Source organism: Paroedura picta, chromosome 2 (genome assembly GCF_049243985.1).
Source record: "Paroedura picta isolate Pp20150507F chromosome 2, Ppicta_v3.0, whole genome shotgun sequence".
NCBI lineage: Eukaryota > Metazoa > Chordata > Lepidosauria > Squamata > Gekkonidae > Paroedura > Paroedura picta.
In genome coordinates, this window is record NC_135370.1 from 34,043,094 (window position 1) to 34,068,646 (window position 25,553).

Genomic DNA, 25,553 nt, shown 5'->3' on the forward strand with positions numbered 1-25,553 from the left:
GGGGGAGCCCCAGCCATGGCGGCCGATGGAGAGCACTAAAGTTGAGCCAGCGGCAGAGTGGCAGGGCAGCCCCCGAGGCAGCAGCCAGGGAGGAGGAGGAGGAGGAGGAGCCACGGCCCGGTACGGACTGATCCATGGACCGGGACCGGTCTCCGGACCGGAGGTTGGGGACCACTGCTGTAACTGATGCACCATCATCCAAATCATTGTCAGAACTGAAGTCCTTCCTAGGTTTACTATATTATTATGGAACATTGTTACTAAATCTGGAACCAGTATTGACCGTATTACACAAATTTTTAATGGAAAGGTGTAATGTTCCACTGAGATCAAGAATAACAAACAGTCTTTATAGAAGCAAAGGAACTGTTGGACTCAACCATTCTCCTGATTCACTGATAGCCATAACATTATTATTTTATTTATTTACTATGTTTATTTACATTACAAATATTTATACATTTATTTTCATATACGTTTTGTGGTGCCTCCCTATATGGAGTGGCAACAGTTCTAGCTTATGAAATGCCTGTTGGATCAAGGCAGCCTGCGCATCAAAATCTTTGGCTCCAGCAGTAAAAAAACTCTCCGCAATTGGAATGTGAAGGGCTAGCACTGGTTTAGGAGTAAAGAAATTCCAATTTTTCTCTACAATACACCATATGTTCAGATCATCATAAATCTATGCAGCATCTATTTGAAGAGAACAAAACAATACAACCTATGGCATATCCTAGAATGCAGTGGTGGGCCCTGATCAGGCCTTCTCAGAGATCCATACAGTAAGGTTGCCACTTCTGGGTTGGAAAATACCTGGAGATTTTGGGGTTGGAGCCTGAAGAGGGTGGGTTTTGGGAAGGGGAGAGACCCCTCAGGGTATAATGCCATACAGTCAACCTGAAAAACAGCATTTTTTTCTAGACCCATCTTGGTGTAGTGGTTAGGCATGTGGACTTCTAATCTGACGAGCCAGGTTTGATTCCATGCTCCCCTAAATGCAGCCAGCTAGGTGACCTTGGGCTCCCCACAGCACTGATAAAGCTGCTCTGACTGAGCAGGAATATCAGGACTCTCTCATCCTCACCCACATCACAGGATGTCTGTTGTGGGGAGAGGAAAGGGAAGGTGAATGTAAGCCATTTTGAGACTCCCTTCGGGTAGAGGAAAGCGGCATATAAGAACCAACTCTTCTTCTACTAGAATGGGCTAGCCCACCAGCCTAACGTTCCACAATGGACAGTCAGTAAGTCTTCTTAGCTACTGCTCTTCCACACACACCTTTCCTGTCTCTAATTTGGCAAGGTGAGATCCCTCAATAAAGCAGATTTGGCTCCTGGACTATTGGCTGCTGATTTCTAGTCTCAATGTCATTATGTCGGCGACCTCATCTAGGGCAGTGGTTCTCAACCTGAGGGTTGGGACCCCTTTGGGGGTCGAACAACCCTTTCACAGGGGTCGCGGCAGGGCAAGCAGCATGGCCGGGTTGGATTGAGATAGAGCGTTCGTCTGTCTGGAGCAGCGGAAAAGAGCGAGATCGACATGGTGGGACAAGAGGCAGAACTGAAATGAGAAACCCTGAGGAAAAAACCAATTCATATACAATCATGAACAATGGATCTTCACGCCATTGGTCAGTTTCTGTTTAATTTCTGTGAAAGAACACTTGCATAATGTTATGGTTGGGGGTCACCACAACATGAGGAACTGTATTAAAGGTCACGTTATTAGGAAGGTTGAGAACCACTGCTCTAGGGAAACTGATCTTGGTTGTCTGAAGAGCCACTATAATAGTGGATCTTCAGGTGCCACCTGGAATTTGGTATCCTCAACATAGATGCTCAGGCTGCTTTTAGTGCTTTTTGAGTACTCCAGCCATATAATACATAATGAAAATAAAAAAACCATGACATGTGAGGCACATAAGTTGCAAAACAATTAACATACCTGAGCCCCTGAGAGCTTGATTGCTCAACCAAATGGCTCTGCCAGTCCACCTCTTGCCCTGTCTCAGATCCATCCCACTGGGGTTCTGAACGCAGATTTCCTTATCCCCAGTCCAGAATGCTAACCCTGCAGTAGCTCAGAAATGACATACAATGGTCATTAGCTGAAAAAAGGGAACCTTCATGTTTAAACGTCTTTGTTGTCTCGAGACTGTGGAACCCCAATTAGCAGCTGGCTTGGTAAAGAGCAGTAGGTGTGCTTTGAACACCTCTAGGAACCTGGCTGGCTGGTTACTACTGGAAATGAAACGCTGCACTGTCAAGAACTTTCAGCGAGAAAGAGCGTTTAACTTTGTGCTTCATTAAACAGCACAGCCAACGAAATAAATCTCCAAAACAGCTTAATTCCTTCATATCGCTGAGCTAGCTTTTGCGTGGTAGGGAAGAGCATTCGGCCTTCCTTTCTTTTATTTTCTTTTTTAATACGCAAAATTTTCGCGTCATTGTTCTGTACGATGGAAAACCATCTGACGAACCTAGCAATTTTGTGGCATTATGGATTTGGTATGTAATTACAATTTAGGGAAGACGGATCATGGCTAGAATGCTTATGTAGTAGACGGGGAACAAATGATAGGACAACAGGTTGGTGCTTATGATGATTACAAAGCAAGCCATGTAAAGAAGGGAATCCATTATATTTTTGGCAACCCACTTTAACAGCAGGGATGGAGCAAAATTACAGGGGAGGAAAATGGGATCACCCAAGCTAACAGAGCTTCTGTACATAAGCAGATGTAGTCATCTTTTTTTTTTTCCTTCACTAGGCAAAATAGCAGCTAGGCGGGGAGAAATTTACACTCAGGAAAAGGGCATGGGGCAACAGATTCATGCCTCCTCCTCCAGCGCCATGTTGCAGGTTCAATTCTCTCCATCCCCCAAATGTGATAAAAACTCGATGGGGATGGATCCAGCAATCCATCATGGAAAAGGGCTGATGGTTGTGGATCATCCTGGTTTCCCCTCCCTCCAGCGGTCTTTTCCAACCCTGTAAAAGCTGGTTCCTGAGTCATGGACTCTGCCAGAGTCCAGGTGGAAATAAAGAGATAACAGAGACTCTTAAACTTTGATTAAACCTTTGGACAGATTCTTTTTTCCTTTGTTGTTTTTGAGAGTGTCCACTTTCCTCTTGCGGTTCTTGAGTCATGGCCATGTAGAAGAAGAGTAGTTAGGTTTTATACCCCACTTTTCATGACCTCAAGGAATCTCAAAGCGGCTTGCAATGGCCTTCCCTTCCTCTCCCCATTACAGACATGCTGTGAGATAGGTGGGGCTGAGAGAGCTCTGAGAACTGTGACGAGCCCAAGGTCGCCCAGCTTTCTGCACGTGGAGGAGTAGAGAATCAAACCCAGTTCTTCAAATTAGAAGCCGCCATTCTTAGTGGCTCTCCACTAGAATTTCAAGCTAGTGGACTGGTTGTTGCTGAGTGGAATCGGGTTGCCAATTGTGAACTGGGACAATCCTGGTAATCGGGTGGGTGTAGCCTTGGAAGGGTGGAGTTTGGAGAGAGGAGGGGCCTCAGCAGGTGATCGTGCCATAGAGTTCATTTTCCAGATCAGCCGTTCTCTCCAGAGGAACTGATCTTGATAGCCTGGAGATAAATTATAATTCTGGGAGATCCCCAGTCCCCACCTGGAGGTTGGTATCTCTGGAGAGTTGCCAGCACAATGCTGGTAACCAGCTGGAGACTCATAGCTGCGCGGGCGGCTCTCATCAGGAACATAGCAATATCACTTCTGGAGCAACTGGAAATAAGACCGGTGCACCACTGGGAATGCACAAGCATTCAGCCAAAATTTGGCCCAGGTTTTCCTCCTGGCCCTGAGTAATCTGGCTAGGCTGGCTGCTGTGAAGGACTCTAATCAGCCTTGGGTTCCTTCCTTTGTGTGCTCTGAATAGAGTTGGGTTCAGTTTGCTGCAGACAACCCTGAGAATATTCCTAAGCAACTGCAGTATCGAACACCTTCCAGACCAAAGCTCTACAAAGACTAAAAACTAAGAGGAAGGGAAAGCATGATGGGAGGCTGCCTCCATCAGACTCAGTGTGGAAAGCATGTCAAAAATTTCAGCCTGGGAAATGAGGGGCGTAAAGCCTAAATGCTATAGTTAATAAAGGGAATCTCCATATTCAGAGACACTAAATCTCTCAATGCTTATACGAGGGGGCAACGTTAGCGAAATGCCTTTGCCTCTGTGCCCTGTTTGCTGGTCCTCTAGCGCAGTGGTCCCCAAGCTTTCTATCACCGGGGACCGGTCAACACTTGACAAGTTTACTGAGGCCCGGGGGAGGGGTAGTCTTTTGCCAAGGGACATTGCCGCCGCCTAAGCCCCTGCTCCACTTGCTTTCCTGCCGGCGCACCTGACTTCCTGCCGCCCGCTAGGGGGGGCGCTGCCAGCAGCAGCTATGCAGTGCCATGCCGAGGGGGAACCCCAGCCATGGCGGCCGCTGGAGAGCACCAAAGGTGAGCCAGTGGCAGAGTGGAAGGGCAGCCCCTGAGGCAGCAGCCGGGAAGGAGGAAGAGGAGGAGCCGCGGCCCGATACCGACTGAGCCATGGACCGGTACCGGTCTCCGGGCTGGGGGTTGGGGACCACTGCTCTAGGGCAATTGCCTGGCTGCCGCATGAAACAGGATGCTGGAACATTGGTCTAATCCAGGAGGATTTCTGTTAGACAGAAGAAGCCTTGAGAGGTGCCTTTTACAAAACGCTGCTAGACCTAGAATCCCATTGAGTCCACATCCTGGAATCTGTAACTTAGACAAAAAGAATTCCAGCGGCAAGCCAGAGGGATTTGGGCTTTGGCAAAAATAGACTATTCCTGTTTCCAAAACAGACGGGCGTCTTTCAGCTGCTGTCCCCGTAAACAGGTGGAGTAAAACAATCGCTGCACGGTCACAGTCCCACAGCACCCGAGCTGGAAACAGCCAAACGCTTGTCAGGGCCAGACGGGGAACGCTTGAGAAGGGCAAGGATTTGTACTGGTGTGGAAAAGGGATGGAGGTCCACCGTCTAGCTGTCCTCCTGCTCCTGGGGTCAGGTAAACCATTTCAACCGGTGGCATGATTCTCATTCGGCTTTTTATTGTCTGCACGATACAGCCGTTCTTGAAGGCAGAGTATGCACTTGCTAATGTGAAATTCTGAGTGGAGCCTGCATGAACTCCCCACTGAATGCAAGATACTTAAGAACTATATCCACGGAATACTTTTTCCCTAGCCATAACCAGTAAAGTGTGACAGCGAAGCCTGCTCTTAACAATGAACAACCGTAAGAACTAACAGTCAAATTAAAGATTGCTGTTCTTATCTCTTGCTTTGCAACAGAGGCATAAGACAATGTAAAAACCTGTGGGGATTTGAAGGGCCTTAGTTTTGTTTAGCTATAAGGTAATGGGGTGATATTTCCATTCATTTATAAAGCAATCTGTTAAGGGAAGCCAAAATGACTGACAGCAACACGTGTTTTGGAAGGCCTTGTTAATCATTCCAGTCAAATGGCTCAGAAGAGATTACGAGTGTTTTGCAGTTTTCATCCTCTTTTCCCCCAAAATGAAAATTTACACTCTAGTGGGAAAGAACGGGGTGGAGTTGTCTGACATACGTAGCGTCTTGACAGATTTCATAATTAAATCACTAAAAGACAATCTATGTTGGCCTAGAAATGAACGCAGGGTCATGTTAGACCTTCGGGAACAGGACACCTTTCCGGTCTGCAAGAGAAACAGGAGACACTTTTTTTCCCCCTTGTGGGAGCCTCGTTGGCATGTTTTGAGATCAGCCACAGCAGTCGTGATTCGTTGAATTTGATCCCCTGTCTGGCGCAACATGCTTTAAATAGCATCAGCAATTTATGAATGGGGAAAGCTGAACCTCCTCAGGATGTTAGTTCATGCAAAAGGCTTTGAAAACTCAAAAGTGATGTTCAAGTTCCCCCAGTTATCAATGATATTCATTTTTAATCAACATATGTATACATGGCACGTGGTTAGTGTGTCAGACTAGCGTTTGGGAGATCTCCATTCAAATCTGCACCGTTTCAAAGCAGAGGGGAGCAGAACCAGAGGGTTTAAATGGCTCAGTGCTATTTCAGTCCCTGCTTTCTGCACCCTTCTGCTTTCACTGGGAGCAGAAAGCAGGGGTTTAACCTTTAATTTGCTCACAAAGCTATATAAACGTCTTTGGTTCGGGAACTGACATATCCATTTGTGTAGGTTCATGGTTCGGTCCATTTGTGTAGGTTCATGGTTCGTGCAAACCAAACTGCAAAAATATTGTTCATGGCCAATATCTATTCTAATCTAAATAATAAAAAAGTTAGATTGATTCCGCACAGAGGTGCAAAACTCGCAGTGCCTCCTGCTTGCAAATGCGCAGTTGTAAGCTGTGTGTTTACAAGCTTCCTCATGGGAGATCTCTCCAACATTTATCCTCCACCTTGTTGTGGTGTTCTGTCTACCAACGAGATAGCAAGAGAAAACAAGTCAAACTTCTCTCCCCACTCCTTGGCTTGTCAATCACAGCAAGCAACCAATCAAAGCACAGCAGTTGTTTCAGGGACTCAAACTTCCATCCCCACTCAAAAAAATGTTAAGTGCACTTCCATGTTGCTATGCGGTAACGCCACAACATAAATGCATTTTTAATTTAAAAATCAACACTTCTGCATTGCTATGGAGAAACATCATAATGGTAAAGAATCTCCTCCCTTTTTTGGGGGGGGGGATTTGTGATGTTTTGGACTCTATGTTTGGGTAGAGTTGTGAGAGGCTAGAAATGGTAACTGAACCCCAAAGAGTGATTGTGTGTAAACAGTAGACTTAAAAACAAAGAGCATGTATGCCTAGTTGATCGGGAGAGGGCTGCTTCCTCACGTGCCCCCCCTCTTTTCCTGTTCATTTACCTCCTCTAGAAAACACAAACAGGACTGTGTTTTGCCTGCCCAATCCCAAAAAGACCTTGGACAGTTAGGGGAATTTTTTATTTTAACTTATGCAAAAGTAGCTTTGTGGTCCCGCAGCAACACAGACTGCACCATTTTTAAATTCTCGGAGCAGGAAATGGAGAGGCGAGGGCGAGGGCAAGGGTGGACAAAATGCTGCAGGAACTGTTGCACATTTCTCCCTCCACACAGGCTTGCCCCTGGTTGCTCCCTCATGTGAAGCGCGATAATAAGTGGCAAATTCAGTTTTGCCGATTTCCCTCAATTTGAGGCAAATCTGACCGAAATTCGAGCCAGCCCTTGGACAGGCTCAGGTTGCTGATGCCATCATGTGGAATCAGCACTAAAACCTGTCAGCAACCAGAGGTTGTCCAGGGGCAGATTCCTCATGCGGAAGCAGTCTTAATTTTCCCACCATCCACATTAGCTACATACATTCTAAATCTATGTACAAAAATGAAAAACCAATAAAATGTTCTTGAGGGAAAGACATAACATATTTGGTAGTTTTGGTTATAACTTGTCCCCCATGATTATTTGTGTAGTTTTAAAAACCATGATAAAATAAATTATTAATTTATGTTAATTAATGATGTAATTTTTAAAGAGAACATGGCACAGGACACACATTCCAAATTCAGGGTTTCAAAGGCAGCTTCTAGATGAGGGGATAAGTTGAATGGTCATACTGATCCATGAAAACCCCAAGAACAAGAATGAAATCTCTGGAATACTTTTTATTTGGACTAATTAAATTTGATGCAAACCACTACATATGCTTTGGAGCTTACCAGAAGCTGGACATGATAATATTTTAAAAGATAAAAGGGCCGATTCTTCAGGCTGTGATGTTTGTGAGATGCAAGTAGGCAATTAACTTGAGTGGTAGTGGGTAAGAGTGGCAACTTCTAATCTGGAGAGCTGGGCTTGATTCCCCACTTCTCCACATGCAGTCAGCTGGGTGACCTTGGGCTTGTCACAACCCTGCTAGAGCTGTTCTCACACAGCCGTCCTGTTAGTGCTCTCTCAGCCTCCCCTCCCTCACAGGGTGTCTGTTGTCGGGAGAGGAAAGGGAAGGCGATTGTAAGCCGCTTTGAGACTCAATCTGGTAGAGAAAAGTGGGGTATATAAAAATCAACTCTTCTTCTTCTTTACTGCTGAGGTGCTGAAATACAGCACATTCCCTTTGAATCTATATTCCATTCATGTCCTCTGTCCTTTGTTCTTTCACTGAAACATAGAAACCACCCCAAGTCCTTCCAAAATAGAACTGAAACCAACACACAGCCTCCAGGTTAGGAAGACAAGTTTTTGTATTACCATGGAAGGTGCATTCTTATCTAAACACTGATACAGGGAGAAGGAGTTTATTTTGAGGTACAACGTTGCATCTGAAATAGTTGGGCAGGCTTCATAATGAAGTCAACACCATCGATTCAGATCCAGATTTCGGCGTGCCTCAGGAAAGGGCCCAGCTTGTTGGAAGCCAGTTAGCTTGGCCGGCCCTGTTCTAGACGGTGAGTCATATGCAGGTTCTTACAGCTGAGCACACAGCATCATGTCACACTAACCAGCAGGCATACAAGCCACCAGCAACGTACAAGACATATGCCAGGATGCTGGACCAGATTCTGGAATGATCAGGTTCAATCCTCCATTTTGCCATCCAGGGCCAGTTCCGGGTTTTGGTAGGCCCTGGGGGCAAAGTGCCCATGGGCCATCTCCCCTCCTCCCCTCACATGGGCCTTCTCCCCTCCTCCCCTCACCACTGTGCTCCCCACTCACACCTCCCTGACTACTTGTCTGTATTCTCCCACAATGCTAGCCCTCCATCCTCTCCTCACCCACTCGCTTACTTTCCTGGCTGCTGGGCAGGGCATCCAGCTGGGATTGTAGCTTGCGGGATGTGTCACAACAACAACAACAATAAGAACTTTATTTTTATAGCCTGCCCTTCCCGGATGGCTCAGGATGGGTAACAACAGGAATTCAATACAATTAACATTACATTGATGAATGGTTGATAATGGTCTTTAATGTTCAAATTAAACTAATTAAATTATGTTAGTTAAATTACTTTGAATAATATTCATCAGCTGCCTTATAAAGAGAGCCCCGTTCTGTTGGGCAGTTGGTAGCATTTTGTTTTTCCTGTTTTGTGGGAGGAAGGCCAGGGTTGCCTTGGTGATAGTTCTTCTGGCCTCAACCATAGGCCTGGCTGAACAAGTCTGTTTACAGGCCTTCTGGAATGGTTTAAGGCAGGGGTAGTCAAACTGCGGCCCTCCAGATGTCCATGGACTACAATTCCCAGGATCCCCCTGCCAGCATTCGCTGGCAGGGGCTCCTGGGAATTGTAGTCCATGGACATCTGGAGGGCCGCAGTTTGACTACCCCTGGTTTAAGGTCTTGGAGGACCCTGATCCCCTCAGGGAGAGCGTTCCATCAGGTTGGAGCCAGAACTGAGAAGGCCCTGGCCCTGGTTGAGGCCAGTTTTAGTTCTTTTGGGCCAGAGATCCTAAGCAGCTGTTCTTTACTAGATCTAAGTGTTCTTTGGGGGGATAAGCAATTGGTGAAGCTGGCAGGGGACCCCTGAGGAAGTCTTTGGCCTCAGCAACCGCCCCACTTCAGGGAATGCTGATACAAGCCCTGCTGTCCTGGATGCTCACTGGTGACTTTAGACCAGGGGTATTCAAACTGCGGCCCTCCAGGTGTCCATGGACTACAATTCCCATGAGCCCCTGCCAGCGTTCATCTGGACATCTGGAGGGCCGCAGTTAGACTACCCCTGCTTTAGACCAAGTCAAATTAAATCAGTGGATGTAAAAGGGAGAAACTGTTTAAGACTCTTAACTCTTTAGGCTTGCACTGTAATTTGAGGCACAGTCCCCAACCTCTGCCTGTCTTGACCAAAAGAAGGCATTATTCAGCAAACAAACATAAACGTTGAGGACAATGTCTTGTTCTACATGGTATCTCAATTCATATTCTGATTTGCCTCCAACACACTGCACAAGCTTCCCTGTTCCTGATTCAGGTACAGAATTCATGTGAGAGAGAAATTAATTACCATTGCAGAAAGGCATTAAATGTATACAGATTATCATTATTATTATTTAATTCATTTCTATACTGCCCTCCCATAATGGCTCAGGGTATAATACAGTTTAAAATTACCAATGGATTAAAACCAACATGACAAATAAGGTAGTTCTTCATTTAATTGGAATAGAAACCATGTGTTTATATGGCCACGTAGTCTGCCGCAGAGTTACGAGTGTCGCTGTTTCCCCCCCTGCAGCCGTTGTAGTCCTGTGTTCGGAACATGAGACCCGTCTGGTTGAAGACTTATTCAAGAACTATAACAAAGTTGTCCGTCCCGTCAACGATCATCGAGATGCTGTTGAAGTGACAGTTGGGCTGCAGCTTATCCAGTTGATCAACGTGGTACAGTAGAAATACTAATGATTCCAATTGCCCTCCTAGTAGCCACAGGAGTAATATTAATTGAAACGGTGCCATCAGCATATGGTACACAGTGCTTCTTAGTGTAAAAGAATCCCCACCCAGAGCCAGCTTGCAGCTTAATTTTGATGGCAGAGGAGACCGGAAAGGAAGAGAAAAACAGTACTGGCAAGGGATTTTAAAATATATGCATGCAATTTCAACTACCTATTTTCCGAATAAACTCTTTTTTCTTTAATTTTGGTGTTTTGTTCTCTTAAGGATGAAGTGAATCAAATAGTAACGACCAATGTGCGTCTGAAACAGGTAATTCCTTTCTATTGTTACCATTTGACCATTTACTACAAGAATATATGTTATACCGAATTCAAGTTGACCCCTTGTGATACAGCCCTCCCCCCGCTTCCCCTAGTCTACATCTCATGTTCTTCTTGAGATATGGTGACTCTCAGGTGTGAGGCTTTGGAGGGGGGAGGGGGTTGCAGGAAAAAGTAAGAGGTGGGAAAAGTCTATTCTCTGAATGGCTGATGGCTCTCAAGTTTTAACTCAGCTTATTTCAACTAGCCTGCCATTGAGAAACCCCTGAAACATTCATCAGGCTTCAAGAAACCCCAGAAGTGGCATGATGGTGCAGAATATGGCTGTGTTTACGCCCACCCAGGGTCCTTCCCCTTTCCAGGCACATCATCGGCCATTTTGGGAAGGGGGGTCAACATGACCATATATGGTCATATCACCTGAAAAATGTTTAGCAAACTTTAAAAATTAGTGAACTCCCACCCATTTTGGAAACCCTTCCAGGGCCATCAAGAAACACCAGGCTTTCACAAAACTCTGGATGAGAAAGCCTGGTCTAGCCCATGGTGCCCAATGTCAGAAGCTCCATTGTGGTAAAATGTTTCAGGGAATGTTCTGATTCTTGGCCTCAGTGAAGGATCAGCTATGCAGCTCAAGGCAAAAGCAAGCTTGAATGGGAAGGCAAAGAAAAGGAGTTCTGACCAGCCCTTGAGCACCAACAGTCGTTGTTAAAAGGAATAGCACAGGCTGAAAATGCCTGGGCTCATGACAGAGGGGCTCATCTAAAGCTAAGAAGAAGCCAGGAGAAGTATTTTCCCCCTTTTGCATAAGATGCCTGCAAAAGGCAGACAGATATAGCCAGATGAGGGTTTCTTAGCCAGTCTGTGTATACTTATTCTGTGTGTATGCAAAAAAAAATGTTTCTAAACAATGTTTTTTTCTAAAAGGCATCTCATTAAATAGAGCTTCCATCTGAATTGCTGAAAAGCTGTTTTCAGAGTTATGCATAGATTGACTCATTGACATTCTGGGGCTAGTTCCACCTCCCACGACAGCCATTTTGTGGTTGTGCTCATCACTTCCTGTCAGAATTCCAGGTGTCCCCACAGGCTGAAAAAAGTTGGGGACTCATGAACTAGACCATACATCTGTAGTTATTGTTGTAGCCTTATTTATTCCAATTTTCTCAAATTTTGCAATAGTGATTGCATTGAGTGTTATTTGTACATGTAAACCTCTCCGGAATTGTTATTCATATTGGGGATGGTGAATATTAAAAAGGTAAAGATATCCCCTGTGCAAGCACCGGGTCATGTCTGACCCTTGGGGTGACGCCCTCTAGCGTTTTCATGGCAGACTCAATACGGGGTGGTTTGCCAGTGCCTTCCCCAGCCATTACCGTTTACCCCCCAGCAAGCTGGGTACTCATTTTACCGACCTTGGAAGTATAGAAGGCTGAGTCAACCTTGAGCCGGCTGCTGGGATTGAACTCCCAGCCTCATGGGCAGAGCTTTCAGACTGCATGTCTGCTGCCTTACCACTCTGCACCACAAGAGGCTCATTGGTGAATATTACAGCTTATCATTTGGAGATACTCCCTACCACTCATCTTGTAAGCAACCAATCACCTTGCTTTAATGCTGTCCAATGGCTGTTCAGGAACGCAAGAAGTCCCATTCCTACGGCCATTCAGAAGGAAATGAACAGCCATCCTTTGTGATTGGTCTTGAGGGAGATAGCAAGGCAGACTCAGCGACCAATCACATCTAGCAGGCCCCCACAATCCCTCCCCACCAGATACATCCACTAGATACACCACAAGGTAATCTCCAGTCCAGCCAGTCCGTCAACCAATAGTTTACGTTAAATAGTTATATCGTTAACAGTTTCAGTGTTTAGAATGTTGATACAAGTTTCTGAGTTTAAATTCTGGAGTACTGTAACTCATATTGTAAAGAAACTTGTAAATCTATGCCGTGATCTGCCCTGAGCCACAAGGGAGGGTGGTATAAAAAATGTAATAAATAAAATAAAATAAAAATAAAATAAATGACTGAAGGAGAAATACCCCGATATAGAGTCCCTGTCAATCTCTGGAGAGCTGATATGAGTGGGAGTTCTTCTGCCCTGTAGGCATCCAGATTTGCTTGATATGTAAACAAAGCAAATAGTACAAAGCTGCCTGCTATTTCGCCTGCGAAAGATGCCGAATCAGGAAGTGCTGCCCGAGAAACTTTTTACCCCTCATGGAGGTTGAGACTCAGGAGAATGCCACTTTATCTTTAGCTACTCTGGCAAGGTGGTTAAAGGGCATAGGAGGTAATTTACAGAAATATTACTTGCTCACTGTAGAGAGGCAGAAGCTTCTGAAAAAAAAATAATTATTCATAAATGCACGCCAATACCTGGGCTTGGCCACATTGCTGCAGAAATTCATGCTGGCGATGAGGTAATAATTGGATTTTCCGTTCATTATTTTGAAGCCCATCAGGAAATGTGGCAGTTCTACTAATGAGAGAGGCTGTCTCCAGCCCGGAGGAAAAGAGTAATTATAAAAACATTGATGTGCTCCTTTTACACTATTTATGTTTACTCTGGATAGGTGCTTACAATGGACCAGAAATTGGTACTCATTCGCCAAATGGAAGTGGCCAGGTTAATAGGTTTCTGTTCATTATACTTGTTACTTACAACAAAGAGGGCAGTAGAATAAGTTCAGAGGGATGGTTTTGCGATATCCAATAGCTGTTCTGCATTAGGGCTGCGTGGGGAATAGATTTTGATTCTCTGCAATTCCTTTGTCAGCAATGGACTGATGTAAATTTGAAATGGAAGCCAGAAGATTACGGTGGCGTGAAACAAATTCGAATCCCGTCTGAAAATATCTGGCGTCCGGATCTTGTTTTGTATAACAAGTAAGTCGGGCTGCTGATTAGCTCATTAATTCTAGACATGGCCCATATAATGAGGGAGATGATCAGTCCAAATATGCAAATACCGAATAATGATTCTGGCTCCTCCCCCCCCCCCCCCCATCTAGCAACTTTGATTTGATTCAGTCATAAGGAGGCAGGCAGGATCTTCAAGAGCCTCCTCTCTCTGGCCTTTTACAGGGTAGCCCCAAAAAGATACCAAAAAAGGGTCCGTTTTAGACCGGAAAAGAAACATGGAAACAGAGTATTGCTGTCTATGGGAAGTGTGTTCCCCTTCTTGTTTTGCTGGAATCTTTATGTATCCAAAGATTGCCCATTGATCTAGGATTACAGAATTTGTCCCACAGATACACAAAATGAGTTTAACTAAAGGCATTATTTAGCTGTTTCCATACAGAGGTTATTCTCTCTGCCTTGCCTTCCAAACTAGAGTGTTGGGGTTTTTTTGGGTGGGGGGGAAAGGGGTATCCGTATGATACCATCTCTAACCATTTTCTTTCCAGGTTTTCCCCACTAAAGTCATCATACTGTTTCCTCCATTCCTGACATCTTAATTAGAACATATATTTTCCCATCTACTGATGTCCCCCTTGTTTCTTTCCGATTACAGTGCAGATGGAGAGTTTGCGATTGTCCAATTTACCAAAGTACACTTGGACTATACAGGCTATATCACGTGGACACCTCCCGCCATATTTAAAAGCTACTGTGAGATCATCGTTACCCACTTCCCATTCGACGAGCAGAACTGTTCTATGAAGCTGGGCACCTGGACCTATGATGGCACCAAAGTTGCCATCAACCCGGTAAGTGACAACTAGACAATTCAGGAATCTGAGTCAGAGGCCATGATTGAGGAGCTGTGTCTCAGAGATAGAGTAACTACTTTGTATGCAGAAGAGCCCAGCTTCAGTCCCTAGTATCTCCAGATAAAGGATCTGATATCAGGAGACCCTAGATAGTCACTTCCTGTCAGAGGAATCCATACTGACCTTGGTGTAGTGGTTAGGAGTGCGTACTTCTATTATGGTGAGCTGGGTTCGACTCCCCGCTCTCTCACATGCAGCCAGTTGGGTGGCCTTGGGCTCGAAACAACACTGATAAAGCTGTTCTGACCGAGCAGGAATATCAGGGCTCTCTCAGCCTCACCTCCCTCACAGGGTGTCTGTTGTGGGGAGAGGAAAGGGAAGTCAATTGGAAGCCTCTTTGAGACTCCTTCAGGTAGAGAAAAGCGACATTTAAGAACCAACTCTTCTTCTTCAGTAGTATCAGGGCTCTCTCAGCCTCACCCACCTAACAGGGTGTCTGTTGTGGAGAGAGGAAAGGTAAGCCGTTTTGAGACTCCTTCGGGTAGAAAAAAGCGGCATATAAGAACCAAGTCTTCTTCTTCTTCTTCTTCTTCTTCTTCTTCTTCTTCTTCTTCTTCTTCTTCTTCTTCTTCTTCTTCTTCTTCTTCTTCACCACCTGAGTTCCTGGAGACCATGCTGACCTTGACAGACCAATGGTCTGGCTTAGTACAAGGCAGCTTCCTGTGTTCCTATGTGTGATTTGCGTTGTCATAGTGATGGAGTGACATTTAAAGAAATGATTACAACCTTCTTATTGATTGGGAACTTATTGGAAAAGTGTCTATAAGATTGCATGTTGGATCCTTGAATGAGGGAAGGCCTGTCTCTGCCCGCTACTTCTCAAAAATTACTCAGAGAGTTTAAAGATAATGCAGGATGTTTATGTTGAAGATTGGGTCAACCAACCTCTGCATCAAGGTCCAAGTTAAAGGAATGTGCTTTGTATTCCGTTAAAAATGAGCATTCTATATCAGCAGCTCTTTGGGAGGGCTGTGGGAGGGGGTCCTGGAAATGACTCTCCAAGAGTGGCATTATAAAACTAGCTTAGGCCTCTGGGCTGGCCCTATGAGGTAGGCGTGATGTGGATGTATAAAATTCTCTGTAACACTCCATACAGATTTGGAGATTTTCCCTGAGTCTAGTCTTTGCTGCAGTGAAAAATAAAACTTTAAAAAAGGTTTTCCCCTCAGTGTGATAATTGGGAGCATTGCACTGGCCAAAAGGACCCTGCTCAAGCCGCAGGGCCATCAATATTGTGGACAGAAGATCTTCATCTAAGACTAGTCTTTCATAACAGGTTAAATTGCTTTGTGGGCAGCTGTTCAAGAATCACAGGCTAAGACTGCTGTCAGATGATAGGAAGTATTAGCAGAGTTCACCCATTGTCTCCTAGCTAGAAAGTTCATTGTTTGTAGAGAGTTAGACTAGGATCTGAGATGTTGGAGTAATCCCTGGGCTAAATGCTCTGCACAGGAACAGCCATTATGACAACAACAAAATCAAAGCATTGGTTTGCTAACGAACCAGGTGTACAGGACTGGATTTTAGCCAAATTCAGTGTAATGCGGAAGTGTGGACTGATTGCTTCTCTTTCTCCACAGGAAAGCGATCGTCCAGATATGAGTAACTTTATGGAAAGCGGAGAGTGGATCATGAAAGATTTTCGGGGCTGGAAGCATTGGGTGGACTATGCGTGCTGCCCTGACACGCCGTACCTGGATATCACCTACCACTTCCTGATGCAGCGTTTGCCGCTCTACTTCATCGTAAATGTCATCATTCCTTGCCTCCTCTTCTCATTCTTGACCGGATTAGTGTTTTACCTGCCCACGGATTCTGGTATGTACATTTTTAGGTATACCTTTGGCGTTAGTGACTGATAGGCAGAAGCAAACAATCTCAACCCTTCTGCATGTCCTTGGCCATCCATTTTGTATTTCACAAGGTTACATGAGAGCCATCTTGGTGGAGTGGTTAAGAGCGGCAGCTTCTAATCTGGAGAGCTGGGTTTGATTTCCCCTCCTTCATATCCAGCCAGCTGGGTGACCTTGGGATAGCCCCAGTCATGTTAGAGCTATTCTCACAGAACAGTTCTATCTCAGCCCCACCTACCTCACAAGGTGTCTGTTGTGGGGAGAGAAAGGTGATTGTAAGCCGCTTTGAAACTCCTTTGGGTAGTGAAAAGCGGGGTATAAAAAACAACTTTTCTTCTTCAGTTTAAAAATGGAGAGACATCCTCAATGGTATTTGAATTCTTGATACAGTTGTGAAAATTTAGCTTGTTTCTTAGGTAATCCCCCCCACACACACACACACACTTTAATGAGGATGGTAAACGTTTGGGAAAAGTATTCTAAAATTTGATCTTATGCTTTCCAACATCAAAAAGGTACTCCAGGTTCAGAGTCATAAAAGACTAGCAGTGAAATCAAGATCAGAGAGCATTAAATAAAACAGAAAACAATAATTGACTAATAAGAGGCCAATAAGTGGCTAGTGTAAATTGGGATGTCTTGGGTTCAAAATCTTTCCCTGCCACAAATTCACATGGCAGCCTTTGAATTTAGCTACAGTTGGCATCTAATGAAGGGAGGTCTAACTCTCAACAGTTTATGCACCAAAAACGTTGTTTGGACAAATATATCTTATCAGCTGCAATTTTAACACTAAGAAGGTGCTACTGGGCTCAAATCTAGCTTAGTGAGATGTTATTTTCCCCTCCTGAGTCCTCCTTGGCTCCATGCAATCAAACATACATGGCGAGTTTTGTTTAGGGAATCTAACCCTTAAAATGCACAGACCAATTCAGATCCAGACCAATGGTAACTTTTTTACTATTGAGAAACCCCTGAAACATTCTTCAGGAATCAAGGAATCTCAGAAGAGATGCAATCGTGCAGAATATGGTTGGGAAGCATAGCTGTGGACACGCCCACCTGGGGCCTCTCCTCTTCCTACCTCCTCCAGGCCCATCATTGGCCATTTTGGGAGGTGGGGCAAGTTGATATGACCATATATAATCCTATCACCTGATAAATGTTTAACAAATTAAAAAATATATATAACAAATTAATTAACTCCCACTCATTTGGGAAACAATTCCAGGGCCTTCGAGAAACCTAAGGGCATCACCAAACTTTGGTTGAGAAAGCCTGGCATAGGCAGGAGGAAGCTCCCCTTTGCCCTGTTCCTCTGACTTGAAAAGCCCTGTGTGGCACAGTGTAACCCACTGGATCTTCATGTGTAGAAATGGAGAATCCCTTGGTTTTCCAGTGGGGCAAGCAGTGCTCCCCAGTCCCATCACTGATTCAAAAAAGAGTGGGGACTTCCTCACCTTGTTCCTCATGGGGCCCGGATTAACTTTCCAGCTCAGAACTTTAAATACGCATTTGACTTGGCGAAGTACCAGGGAAAATGAAATACATTATTCTTCCAGACTCAGGTCCTATTAGCCTCACACTCTGTATGCAACAGGGTTGCTGTAAACATCATAACCATGTAGGTGAAGCATTTTAGATTCCCTAAAGCAGTACAGAAATTTGTGTGTATGGTAGTTGTGTTTTGTTGTTGTGCCATGATAAGCATCATACCTGGACAGATATACCTCATCAACTGCAATTTTAACACTAAAAAGAATTGAGGCTGGTGGGTATCCCACAGATGGGACTAACAGATTTGGTACAATGGCTGACAAAGCCCTGTGCCCTTCGTAGTCTCTTCTTAATTTGACTAAGGGATTGGTCAGACCCCACCTAGAGTACTGTGTGCAGTTCTGGAGACCTCCCTTCAAAAAGGATGTGGACAAAATTGAGAGGGTATAGGGGAGAGTGATGAGGATGATCCAGGACCTGGGCTCCAAGCCCTGTGAGGAAAGGCTGAGGGACATGGGAATGTTAAGCATGGAGAAGAAGAAGTTGAAAGGGGAAATGATTGCTGTCTTTAAGTATTTTCACTTAGAGGAAGGCAGGAAAAGATTCTTGTTGGCAGCAGAGGATAGGACCTGCAGAAACAGGTTTAAACAAAATAAAGAAAAGAACCTATCCTCTGGCTTACAACACTAGATATACAAAATACAAACTATAAGAATGTAGTTACAAAGTGTATTCTTACAATAAAGATATACAAATGAGCATATTGTCTTTGTCTTCTGTTCTGAAGGATCCACCGAAGACAGTCTCTAGATAAATCCCGATTTCAATGAATAATTTTCATCAGTGGTTACGCCCTAAATATAAATGGTCAAAATTAATATACGATATATGTCAAAAGTACAAAATGAAAATGAAAATCAAACAGAATGTCTTATATCATGCCTCTCATTATTTGGTCAATGTAACAAATTTCCAAATTACAGCAAATAATACCTAAGGGTAAAATATAGTCATTTATTAAAGTGAAAATTATGACTTGTCTATTGTAACTAATACGCATTAAATTGGAAGACATATTGTACCTTCTTTAATTATGTGGGATCCCCTCACTGGGAGTCTTCAAGCAGTAGCTGGACAGATCCTTATCCTAGATGGTTTAGGCTGATCCTGCATTGAGCAGGGAGTTTTACTAGATGTCCTGTTTGGCCCCTTCCAACTCTATGATTTGAACATCTCCCCCTCTTCTGCTTTTCAGTTCATTCATAAATTCTTTTTTCACTCCCGGTTGCAGGGGAGAAGATGACCTTGAGTATTTCTGTGCTGCTGTCTTTGACCGTCTTCCTCCTGGTCATTGTGGAGCTCATTCCCTCGACATCCAGCGCCGTGCCGCTCATTGGGAAATACATGTTGTTCACCATGGTATTCGTCATCACCTCCATCATCATCACCGTCATTGTGATAAATACTCATCACCGCTCCCCAAGTACCCACACGATGCCCCAGTGGGTGAGGAAGGTGAGATGGTCTCCTTAGCGGGGCTGCAGATCAGTTTCACAGGCCCCTTCCACCATCACCACCACCACCACCACCACCACCACCACCACCATCACCCCAGGTCACTTAGTACTTGAGCACCTTGAAGTTGATAGGTTAGAACCCATCACAGGGCGTTCCTTAGGGCTCTGAGGACAAATAATTGTTGGATCTGAAGGCAAACGGTAGCCACTATAGTGGCTTTTTGAATTTTTAAAATATTCCCTTATGTGCTTTTAGTTTTTGTTGGCACCATAAGGGGGGAAAGGAGCAAGAGGGAGTATGGGGTTAGATATTTCCTCAAATGCACAGTTCATGAACACCTACTATTCTGCAGCCAGTGAGAAAGCCAGAGGATTCGTTATCTGTTATACTGTTACTAGAGTTAAAGCCCATTGTATATGTCAATACAATGGGCTCTACATGCCGGCCTGTGTGCCTGGCCCCCCTGCAGCCCTCCTGGCAGCCCCCTCCCCAACCTACCACCCGCCGCCGGTTCTGCTGCTTTCCCCGCGCCGAAGCCTCGTGTCAATGTTAGTGTTGCACAAGTGCACCATGAGCTAGTAGATTTTTCCAGTTTTGTCATTCACCAGTATGTTGGATGCCTTAAACTGGGTCTGTAATTTAAATGGATCTGACCTGGATAACCCAAGTTAGTTCAGTCTAGTCATATCTTAGAAGCTAAGCAGGATCGGCCCTGGTAAGTATTTGGATGGGAGACCACGAAGGAATACCACTTGCCTTAAAAACTCTTCCGGGTCGCTATAAATGGGCTGCAATGTGATAGCCCCCCCCCCCCAAAAAAAAAAAACAGCAGTAGCAACGGGTATTGCTCTTTCACTTTTACTCAAGTTTCCTCATGTTTTTTCATGCAAGGGTGGGAAGGTGGTCCAGAAAAACTGGGAGAACTAGGACCAGGAAAAGAGACTGTGTGTAAGAGTGGGGGATATTTGATGCAGATAGGAAGATGAACTGCAGAAAATCTTGGCCACAAATCATGTGGAAAATGTGTCAGTCTTACACAGGACTGGTTTAAGGATTTGTGGGGCCAGGCGCACCAGAACAAATTTAAGGATTCACAGGGCCCTAGCAGAGTACAACTGCAGTGGGAACAGCCAGACTGGGGGCAGTGGGGCCCCCTACAGTGGAGAAGGGTCTCAGTCCAGTAGAGAAGAGCCAGTTTGGTGTAGTGGTTAGGAGTGCGGACTTCTAATCTGGCAAGCCTGGTGTCGGGAACGCCTCGATTTTCATGCAAAGACACCCTCACCTCGGGAAGAGCCGAAGGCTTACGGTGGCCGAAGCCTGAAACTGAAGAGGTGAGGAAGGAAGACGGCGATCAGGAAGAGACAGAGGAAGAGACAGGGCCGCTTTGAGCCTCCTTCAGGTAGAGAAAAGCAGTATATAAGAACCAACTCTTCTTCTACTCCGTGTCCTTAAAGAAGGAAAAGGAGCGAGGAGAGAGGTTATGGTCCTAATCCATGGGGGGAAGGCACCACACAGGGCTCCTGGAAACATGGGGCCCATAGCATGTGCTACAAGTACTACATGGTCAAACTGGCCCTGGTCTTACAGATACTTGCTCGGCCGCCTTGGTTATTGCACCCATCAAACAGAAATATTTTAGCCTGGAATTATAGAAAGAGAGCACCTATTGTTCTGTGCTCTTATGGTTTGTGAGCTAAGCATTAATTTCTTCCAGATTTTCATCAACACGATTCCAAACCTGATGTTTTTCTCGACAATGAAGCGGCCTTCTAGAAACAAGCTGGAAAAAAGCATTTTCACCGAAGACATCGATATTTCTGAGATTTCTGGCAAGCAAGGTCCGGCCGCAATGAATTTCCAGTCATCCATTACCAAAAATCCAGATGTCAAGAGCGCTATTGAGGGCATCAAATACATTGCTGAAACCATGAAGTCTGACCAGGAATCTAACAATGTAAGCACATTTCCTTTAAGTGGATCGCCTCTGCTAAATGAGCACTTTTATTTGAACTTCCTCTTCTGTTATGTAGTGCCAGGACCAATGTATATATTCCTGTTCTGCTTTTAACTAATGATTATAAATGGGCTTTTGCTAAAATATTACATAAAACTGGTCCATTTGTCCCATATGCAGAAATCATAGAAGAACACGGGGTGGGTAAAATTATCCGGAGAATATTAATACTGGTATTTGAAATTATTCTTGCTAAAACATTTAGAAATACTGTTCTTAAAAGAATTCACACTTGATTTGAAGAACCACCTGCAGTATTAATGCAGCACTGTAATGCTTTCTCTTGGGATAAAAGTAAAGGTAAAGGTATCCCCTGTGCAAGCACCGGGTCATGTCTGACCCTTGGGGTGACGCCCTCTAGCGTTTTCATGGCAGACTCAATACGGGGTGGTTTGCCAGTGCCTTCCCCAGTCATTACCGTTTACCCCCCAGCATGCAAGATGGGTACTCATTTTACCGACCTCGGAAGGATGGAAGGCTGAGTCAACCTTGAGCTGGCTGCTGGGATTGAACTCCCAGACTCATGGTCAGAGCTTCAGACTGCATGTCTGCTGCCTTACCACTCTGCGCCACTCTGAGGCTCTTATTCTCTTGGGCTAACCTGGACAAATACCGGTACCCCAAGTAGAGCACATTTCCCACATTTCGAAGACACAAAAAATTTGCCTCTTGGAGCACAGAGTTTCTGGAAGATTGACAAGCCAGAGGGATGGACATGAAGATATACACTCTATGAAGCACTGATTCAATACAGTCCCATACAGTCCCAATTACAGCAGTCCCTAATGGGAACCTCCCGAGCTGCAAGAGTCACAGGGGCTGCATAGATAGGTCTGACAAACAGCGGCCTGGTTTCACACAGTAGGATCCTTCATGTGGATCTTGGTCCTGTCAGAGCCCAGGATCAGCCCAACCATAGGGGTGAACAAGGCCGTTGCCAAATTCAATGGAAGTGAATTTCTTTTCTCAAAACATTCCGAACTGTGTTGTTCCTTTGCCATCTGAGAAGAAGAGAGAATAGCAGCCTGCAGTTGAAAACAGGAAGCACCAATAGCAATCAGATCTTTCCCTAACACTCAACTGAACAGGATCAAGAGCAGAGGGAAAGTGCCAATTATTATATTTAAAGGTAAAGGTATCCCCTGTGCAAACACCGAGTCATGTCTGACCCTTGGGGTGACGCCCTCTAGCGTTTTCATGGCAGACTCCATACAGGGTGGTTTGCCAGTGCCTTCCCCAGTCATTACCATTTACCCCCCAGCAAGCTGGGTACTCATTTTACCGACCTCGGAAGGATAGAAGGCTGAGTCAACCTTGAGCCGGCTGCTGGGATTGAACTCCCAGCCTCATGGGCAAAGCTTTCAGACAGCTGCCTTACCACTCTGCGCCACAAGAGGCTCTTACCTTTACCTTATTATATTTACAATTTGTAAATTTGTAATATTTGTATATTTGTAATGATCCGTCCAGATCATTAGCATATTTTTATTGCATCGAAGCCCATAGTTAGGCAGCAAGGATTTAAAAGTGTTCGGTGTTTCACTTGCTGCACTTATAATTCAACCCAAATGCGCTTCTGTACCAGTCACTGTAGAAGTCTCTCCACAGGATTTGCAGCAGTGCAACATCTGGCTCCCCCTTGTGGGCAATCATCAAACAAAACTATGCTGCAATATAATTTAGGGGAAAAAATAAATCAACTAGAAAAGACTTTACTGCCAACTCCAGGTAGATCAGAGTCTCCTGAGGACTGAGCCATTAGAGAGGGACAGGAACTTTAAATATAGTTCAGTGACCTTTGACCTTTCCAGATCTGGGTTGCCAGCCAACCAGCAGTAGCTTCAGAGAGGAGGGCACATGGGAGTCCCAGTATCACTTACACCATTATGTCACTTACAAGAAAACCCATTGCTTTAGAAGAATTCTCCTAATCTTTATGGTTTTTACCATAGAGATCAGGGAACTCCTGTACCATTACATCATCAACTTTTGGATACAACCGGAAGTGACATCACGACATCATGTCTCATTGCTCTGCTCCTCTAAAGTGTCTGCCTATCCACCCTGTTCTTTGGTTCACATTTCAGCATCTGTTTCATTCTGTCCCCTCAGTGTTCTCCTATGGCAGTGTTCCGTAGTAGTTGGATGCTCGCAGGCTCACCAAAAAAGGACAAGCTGCCATTGCCTTGTGACCTGTTGAACTTGGAACCTGTCCCATGTTAAAGGTTGCTAATGTGAGGGAACACATGCTAGTCTGCTGATACAATCAGAGACTAGACATAAGCCAAGTCTAATTGTTCCTCTCTCTTTTTCCCCCTCCCAGGCGGCGGAAGAATGGAAATTCGTTGCCATGGTAGTGGACCACCTTCTCCTTGGCATCTTCATGTTGGTTTGCATTATTGGGACACTGGCTGTCTTTGCCGGCCGCCTTATTGAATTACACCAGCAGGGCTGAATAGGAGATTTAGTGGCAGATGTGCATTGACATCCTCTCCCTTTTGCTGGGTGTCTACGTGGGGTCGCCCTTCCCTCGGTCCTCACCCCCACAAGTCTGATGTGTCAAAAGAAAAAGAATCGATGAGAGTGAGTTTGTAAGGTGGTTTTCTGAGCTGCTTTCAGGGAGGAGCGATTGTGTCCCGTTAAAAGAATGGTTAAAAAAAGGCTAGGGATGTATTTCTAACTCCCATCTTTCTGCAAAACCTTTTGATTGTATCAATAGCATGCTTAAGGTCAGAGAACATGGCTTTAGTTTCACCTGTGCACCTTGCTAGAGCTCTTAATAAGAGCTCCTCTTAACCTCAGATGCCAGCCAATTCCAGATATTTGATTGGAGCCCACTGGCATTGTCCGCTTTATGTATTCCAGAATCCCACAACCCAATGCTTTTCAAAACTTACATACTGCGTTTTACCCACTCTGAAACCACCAGAGCTCTAGCAGCTGTCTCATTCACCCCGAATCCTTGCATACTGCGGCTGTATGCAGTTCACCTAGGTGTGCATAAGAATACATATACTTTGTTTGCTGTTTCTGCCCTGACATTAGAAAAGGTCTAGAACAAGGTATGGCATAATGTTAACAGATGTGATAAAGTGTTGGTCTGCAGCAGCACAATAAAGCAAAACCAGAGTCCAGTGGCACCTTTAAGACCAACAAAGATTTATTTTCCGCTTGGCTTTGCTTCTTAAAATCAGGCTCCTAGCTTTGTTTCTAATTCAAGAGGATCGCCACGTTGGTCCATTGCAGAAAAATAACTGAGAAGTTCAGTAGGACCTCAAAGACTAACCATGATTGCAGGATAAGCTTTCATGAGTCAGAGCTCATGTCATCAGATGCAAGAAATCTACACAGTGTGCATCGGATGACACTAACCAAAGTTGTCATACTTAATAATGTTATTCATTATTAAGGCTTCACGGGACCTTTGTTGCGTTTGGCTTTGTTGTCTGAGTTTTAAAAGAAAGAAAGAACACTTTAAAAGAGCACGTGTGTCCTTCCGGTAACAAAAGCAAGGAGACCAGTTCTGAGTAGCAGAACTGAGTGGAGGGGAAAGAGTTAAATCCCCTCCCCTTGTTTTCTAGAGCAGGGGTCCCCAACATGGGCCAGTGGATACTTGGGAACAGATTCCAGTGTCTTTAGAACAGGGGTAGTGAAACTGTGGCCCTCCATTCGCTGGCAGGGACTTATGGGAATTGTAGTCCATGGACATCTGGAGGGTTGCAGTTTGACTACCCCTGCTTTAGGAAGTAGGTGGAAACCAGTGAGGCTCTTGGCCACTACAAATCTGATAAACTATGCAGATTAGAATAGCAGTGTTTCAGTAGCAGCTGCCACCGCAGGGTTTATTCTGTTCATTCTCTCTCACCCCACCCCATTTCCCAGCACACTTTTAAATTGCGTCTCCTCCCCACTGCCCCTGGTTTTTTCAGTGCATGTGGTTTTGCTTCCTGCAGCAGCCTTGTTGGGGTTGCACCCCCCAACCTATGGAGTGGTTTAAGGATTTGCAGGGCTCTAGCCGAGTACGATTGTGGTGGGAGCAGCCAGACGGGGGGCGGAGGGGCCTCCCACAGTGGAAAGGGGTGTCACTTCATGTGTGCTTTAAGAGGGGAAATGGGAGGAGGAGAGAGGCTACAACCCAGATTTATGGTGGGGGAGGTACTGTGTGGGGC

The 25,553-nt window shown here is 45.0% G+C and overlaps 1 protein-coding gene across 1 annotated transcript; it reads left to right on the forward strand.

Annotated features, from left to right (window-relative positions):
• The first annotated feature begins 4,752 nt into the window (after positions 1–4,752).
• CHRNA1 (cholinergic receptor nicotinic alpha 1 subunit) lies at positions 4,753–24,887 on the forward strand. The gene is made up of 9 exons (XM_077319662.1): positions 4,753–5,040; positions 10,240–10,385; positions 10,665–10,709; positions 13,506–13,615; positions 14,244–14,439; positions 16,083–16,320; positions 19,144–19,367; positions 21,085–21,324; positions 23,708–24,887. Exons 1-9 carry the CDS (start codon positions 4,998–5,000, stop codon positions 23,837–23,839), a joined length of 1,374 nt encoding a protein of 457 aa, XP_077175777.1. The 5' UTR covers positions 4,753–4,997; the 3' UTR covers positions 23,840–24,887.
• The last annotated feature ends 666 nt before the right edge of the window (positions 24,888–25,553 follow it).

Bases quoted from the DNA above. Each gene is read 5' to 3' on its own strand.
- CHRNA1 (XM_077319662.1), top strand. From the start codon at position 4,998: ATGGAGGTCCACCGTCTAGCTGTCCTCCTGCTCCTGGGGTCAG. The intron at 14,440-16,082 runs GTAAGTGACAAC...CTTTCTCCACAG, and splicing joins CCAAAGTTGCCATCAACCCG to GAAAGCGATCGTCCAGATAT. The intron at 16,321-19,143 runs GTATGTACATTT...TCCCGGTTGCAG, and splicing joins TTACCTGCCCACGGATTCTG to GGGAGAAGATGACCTTGAGT.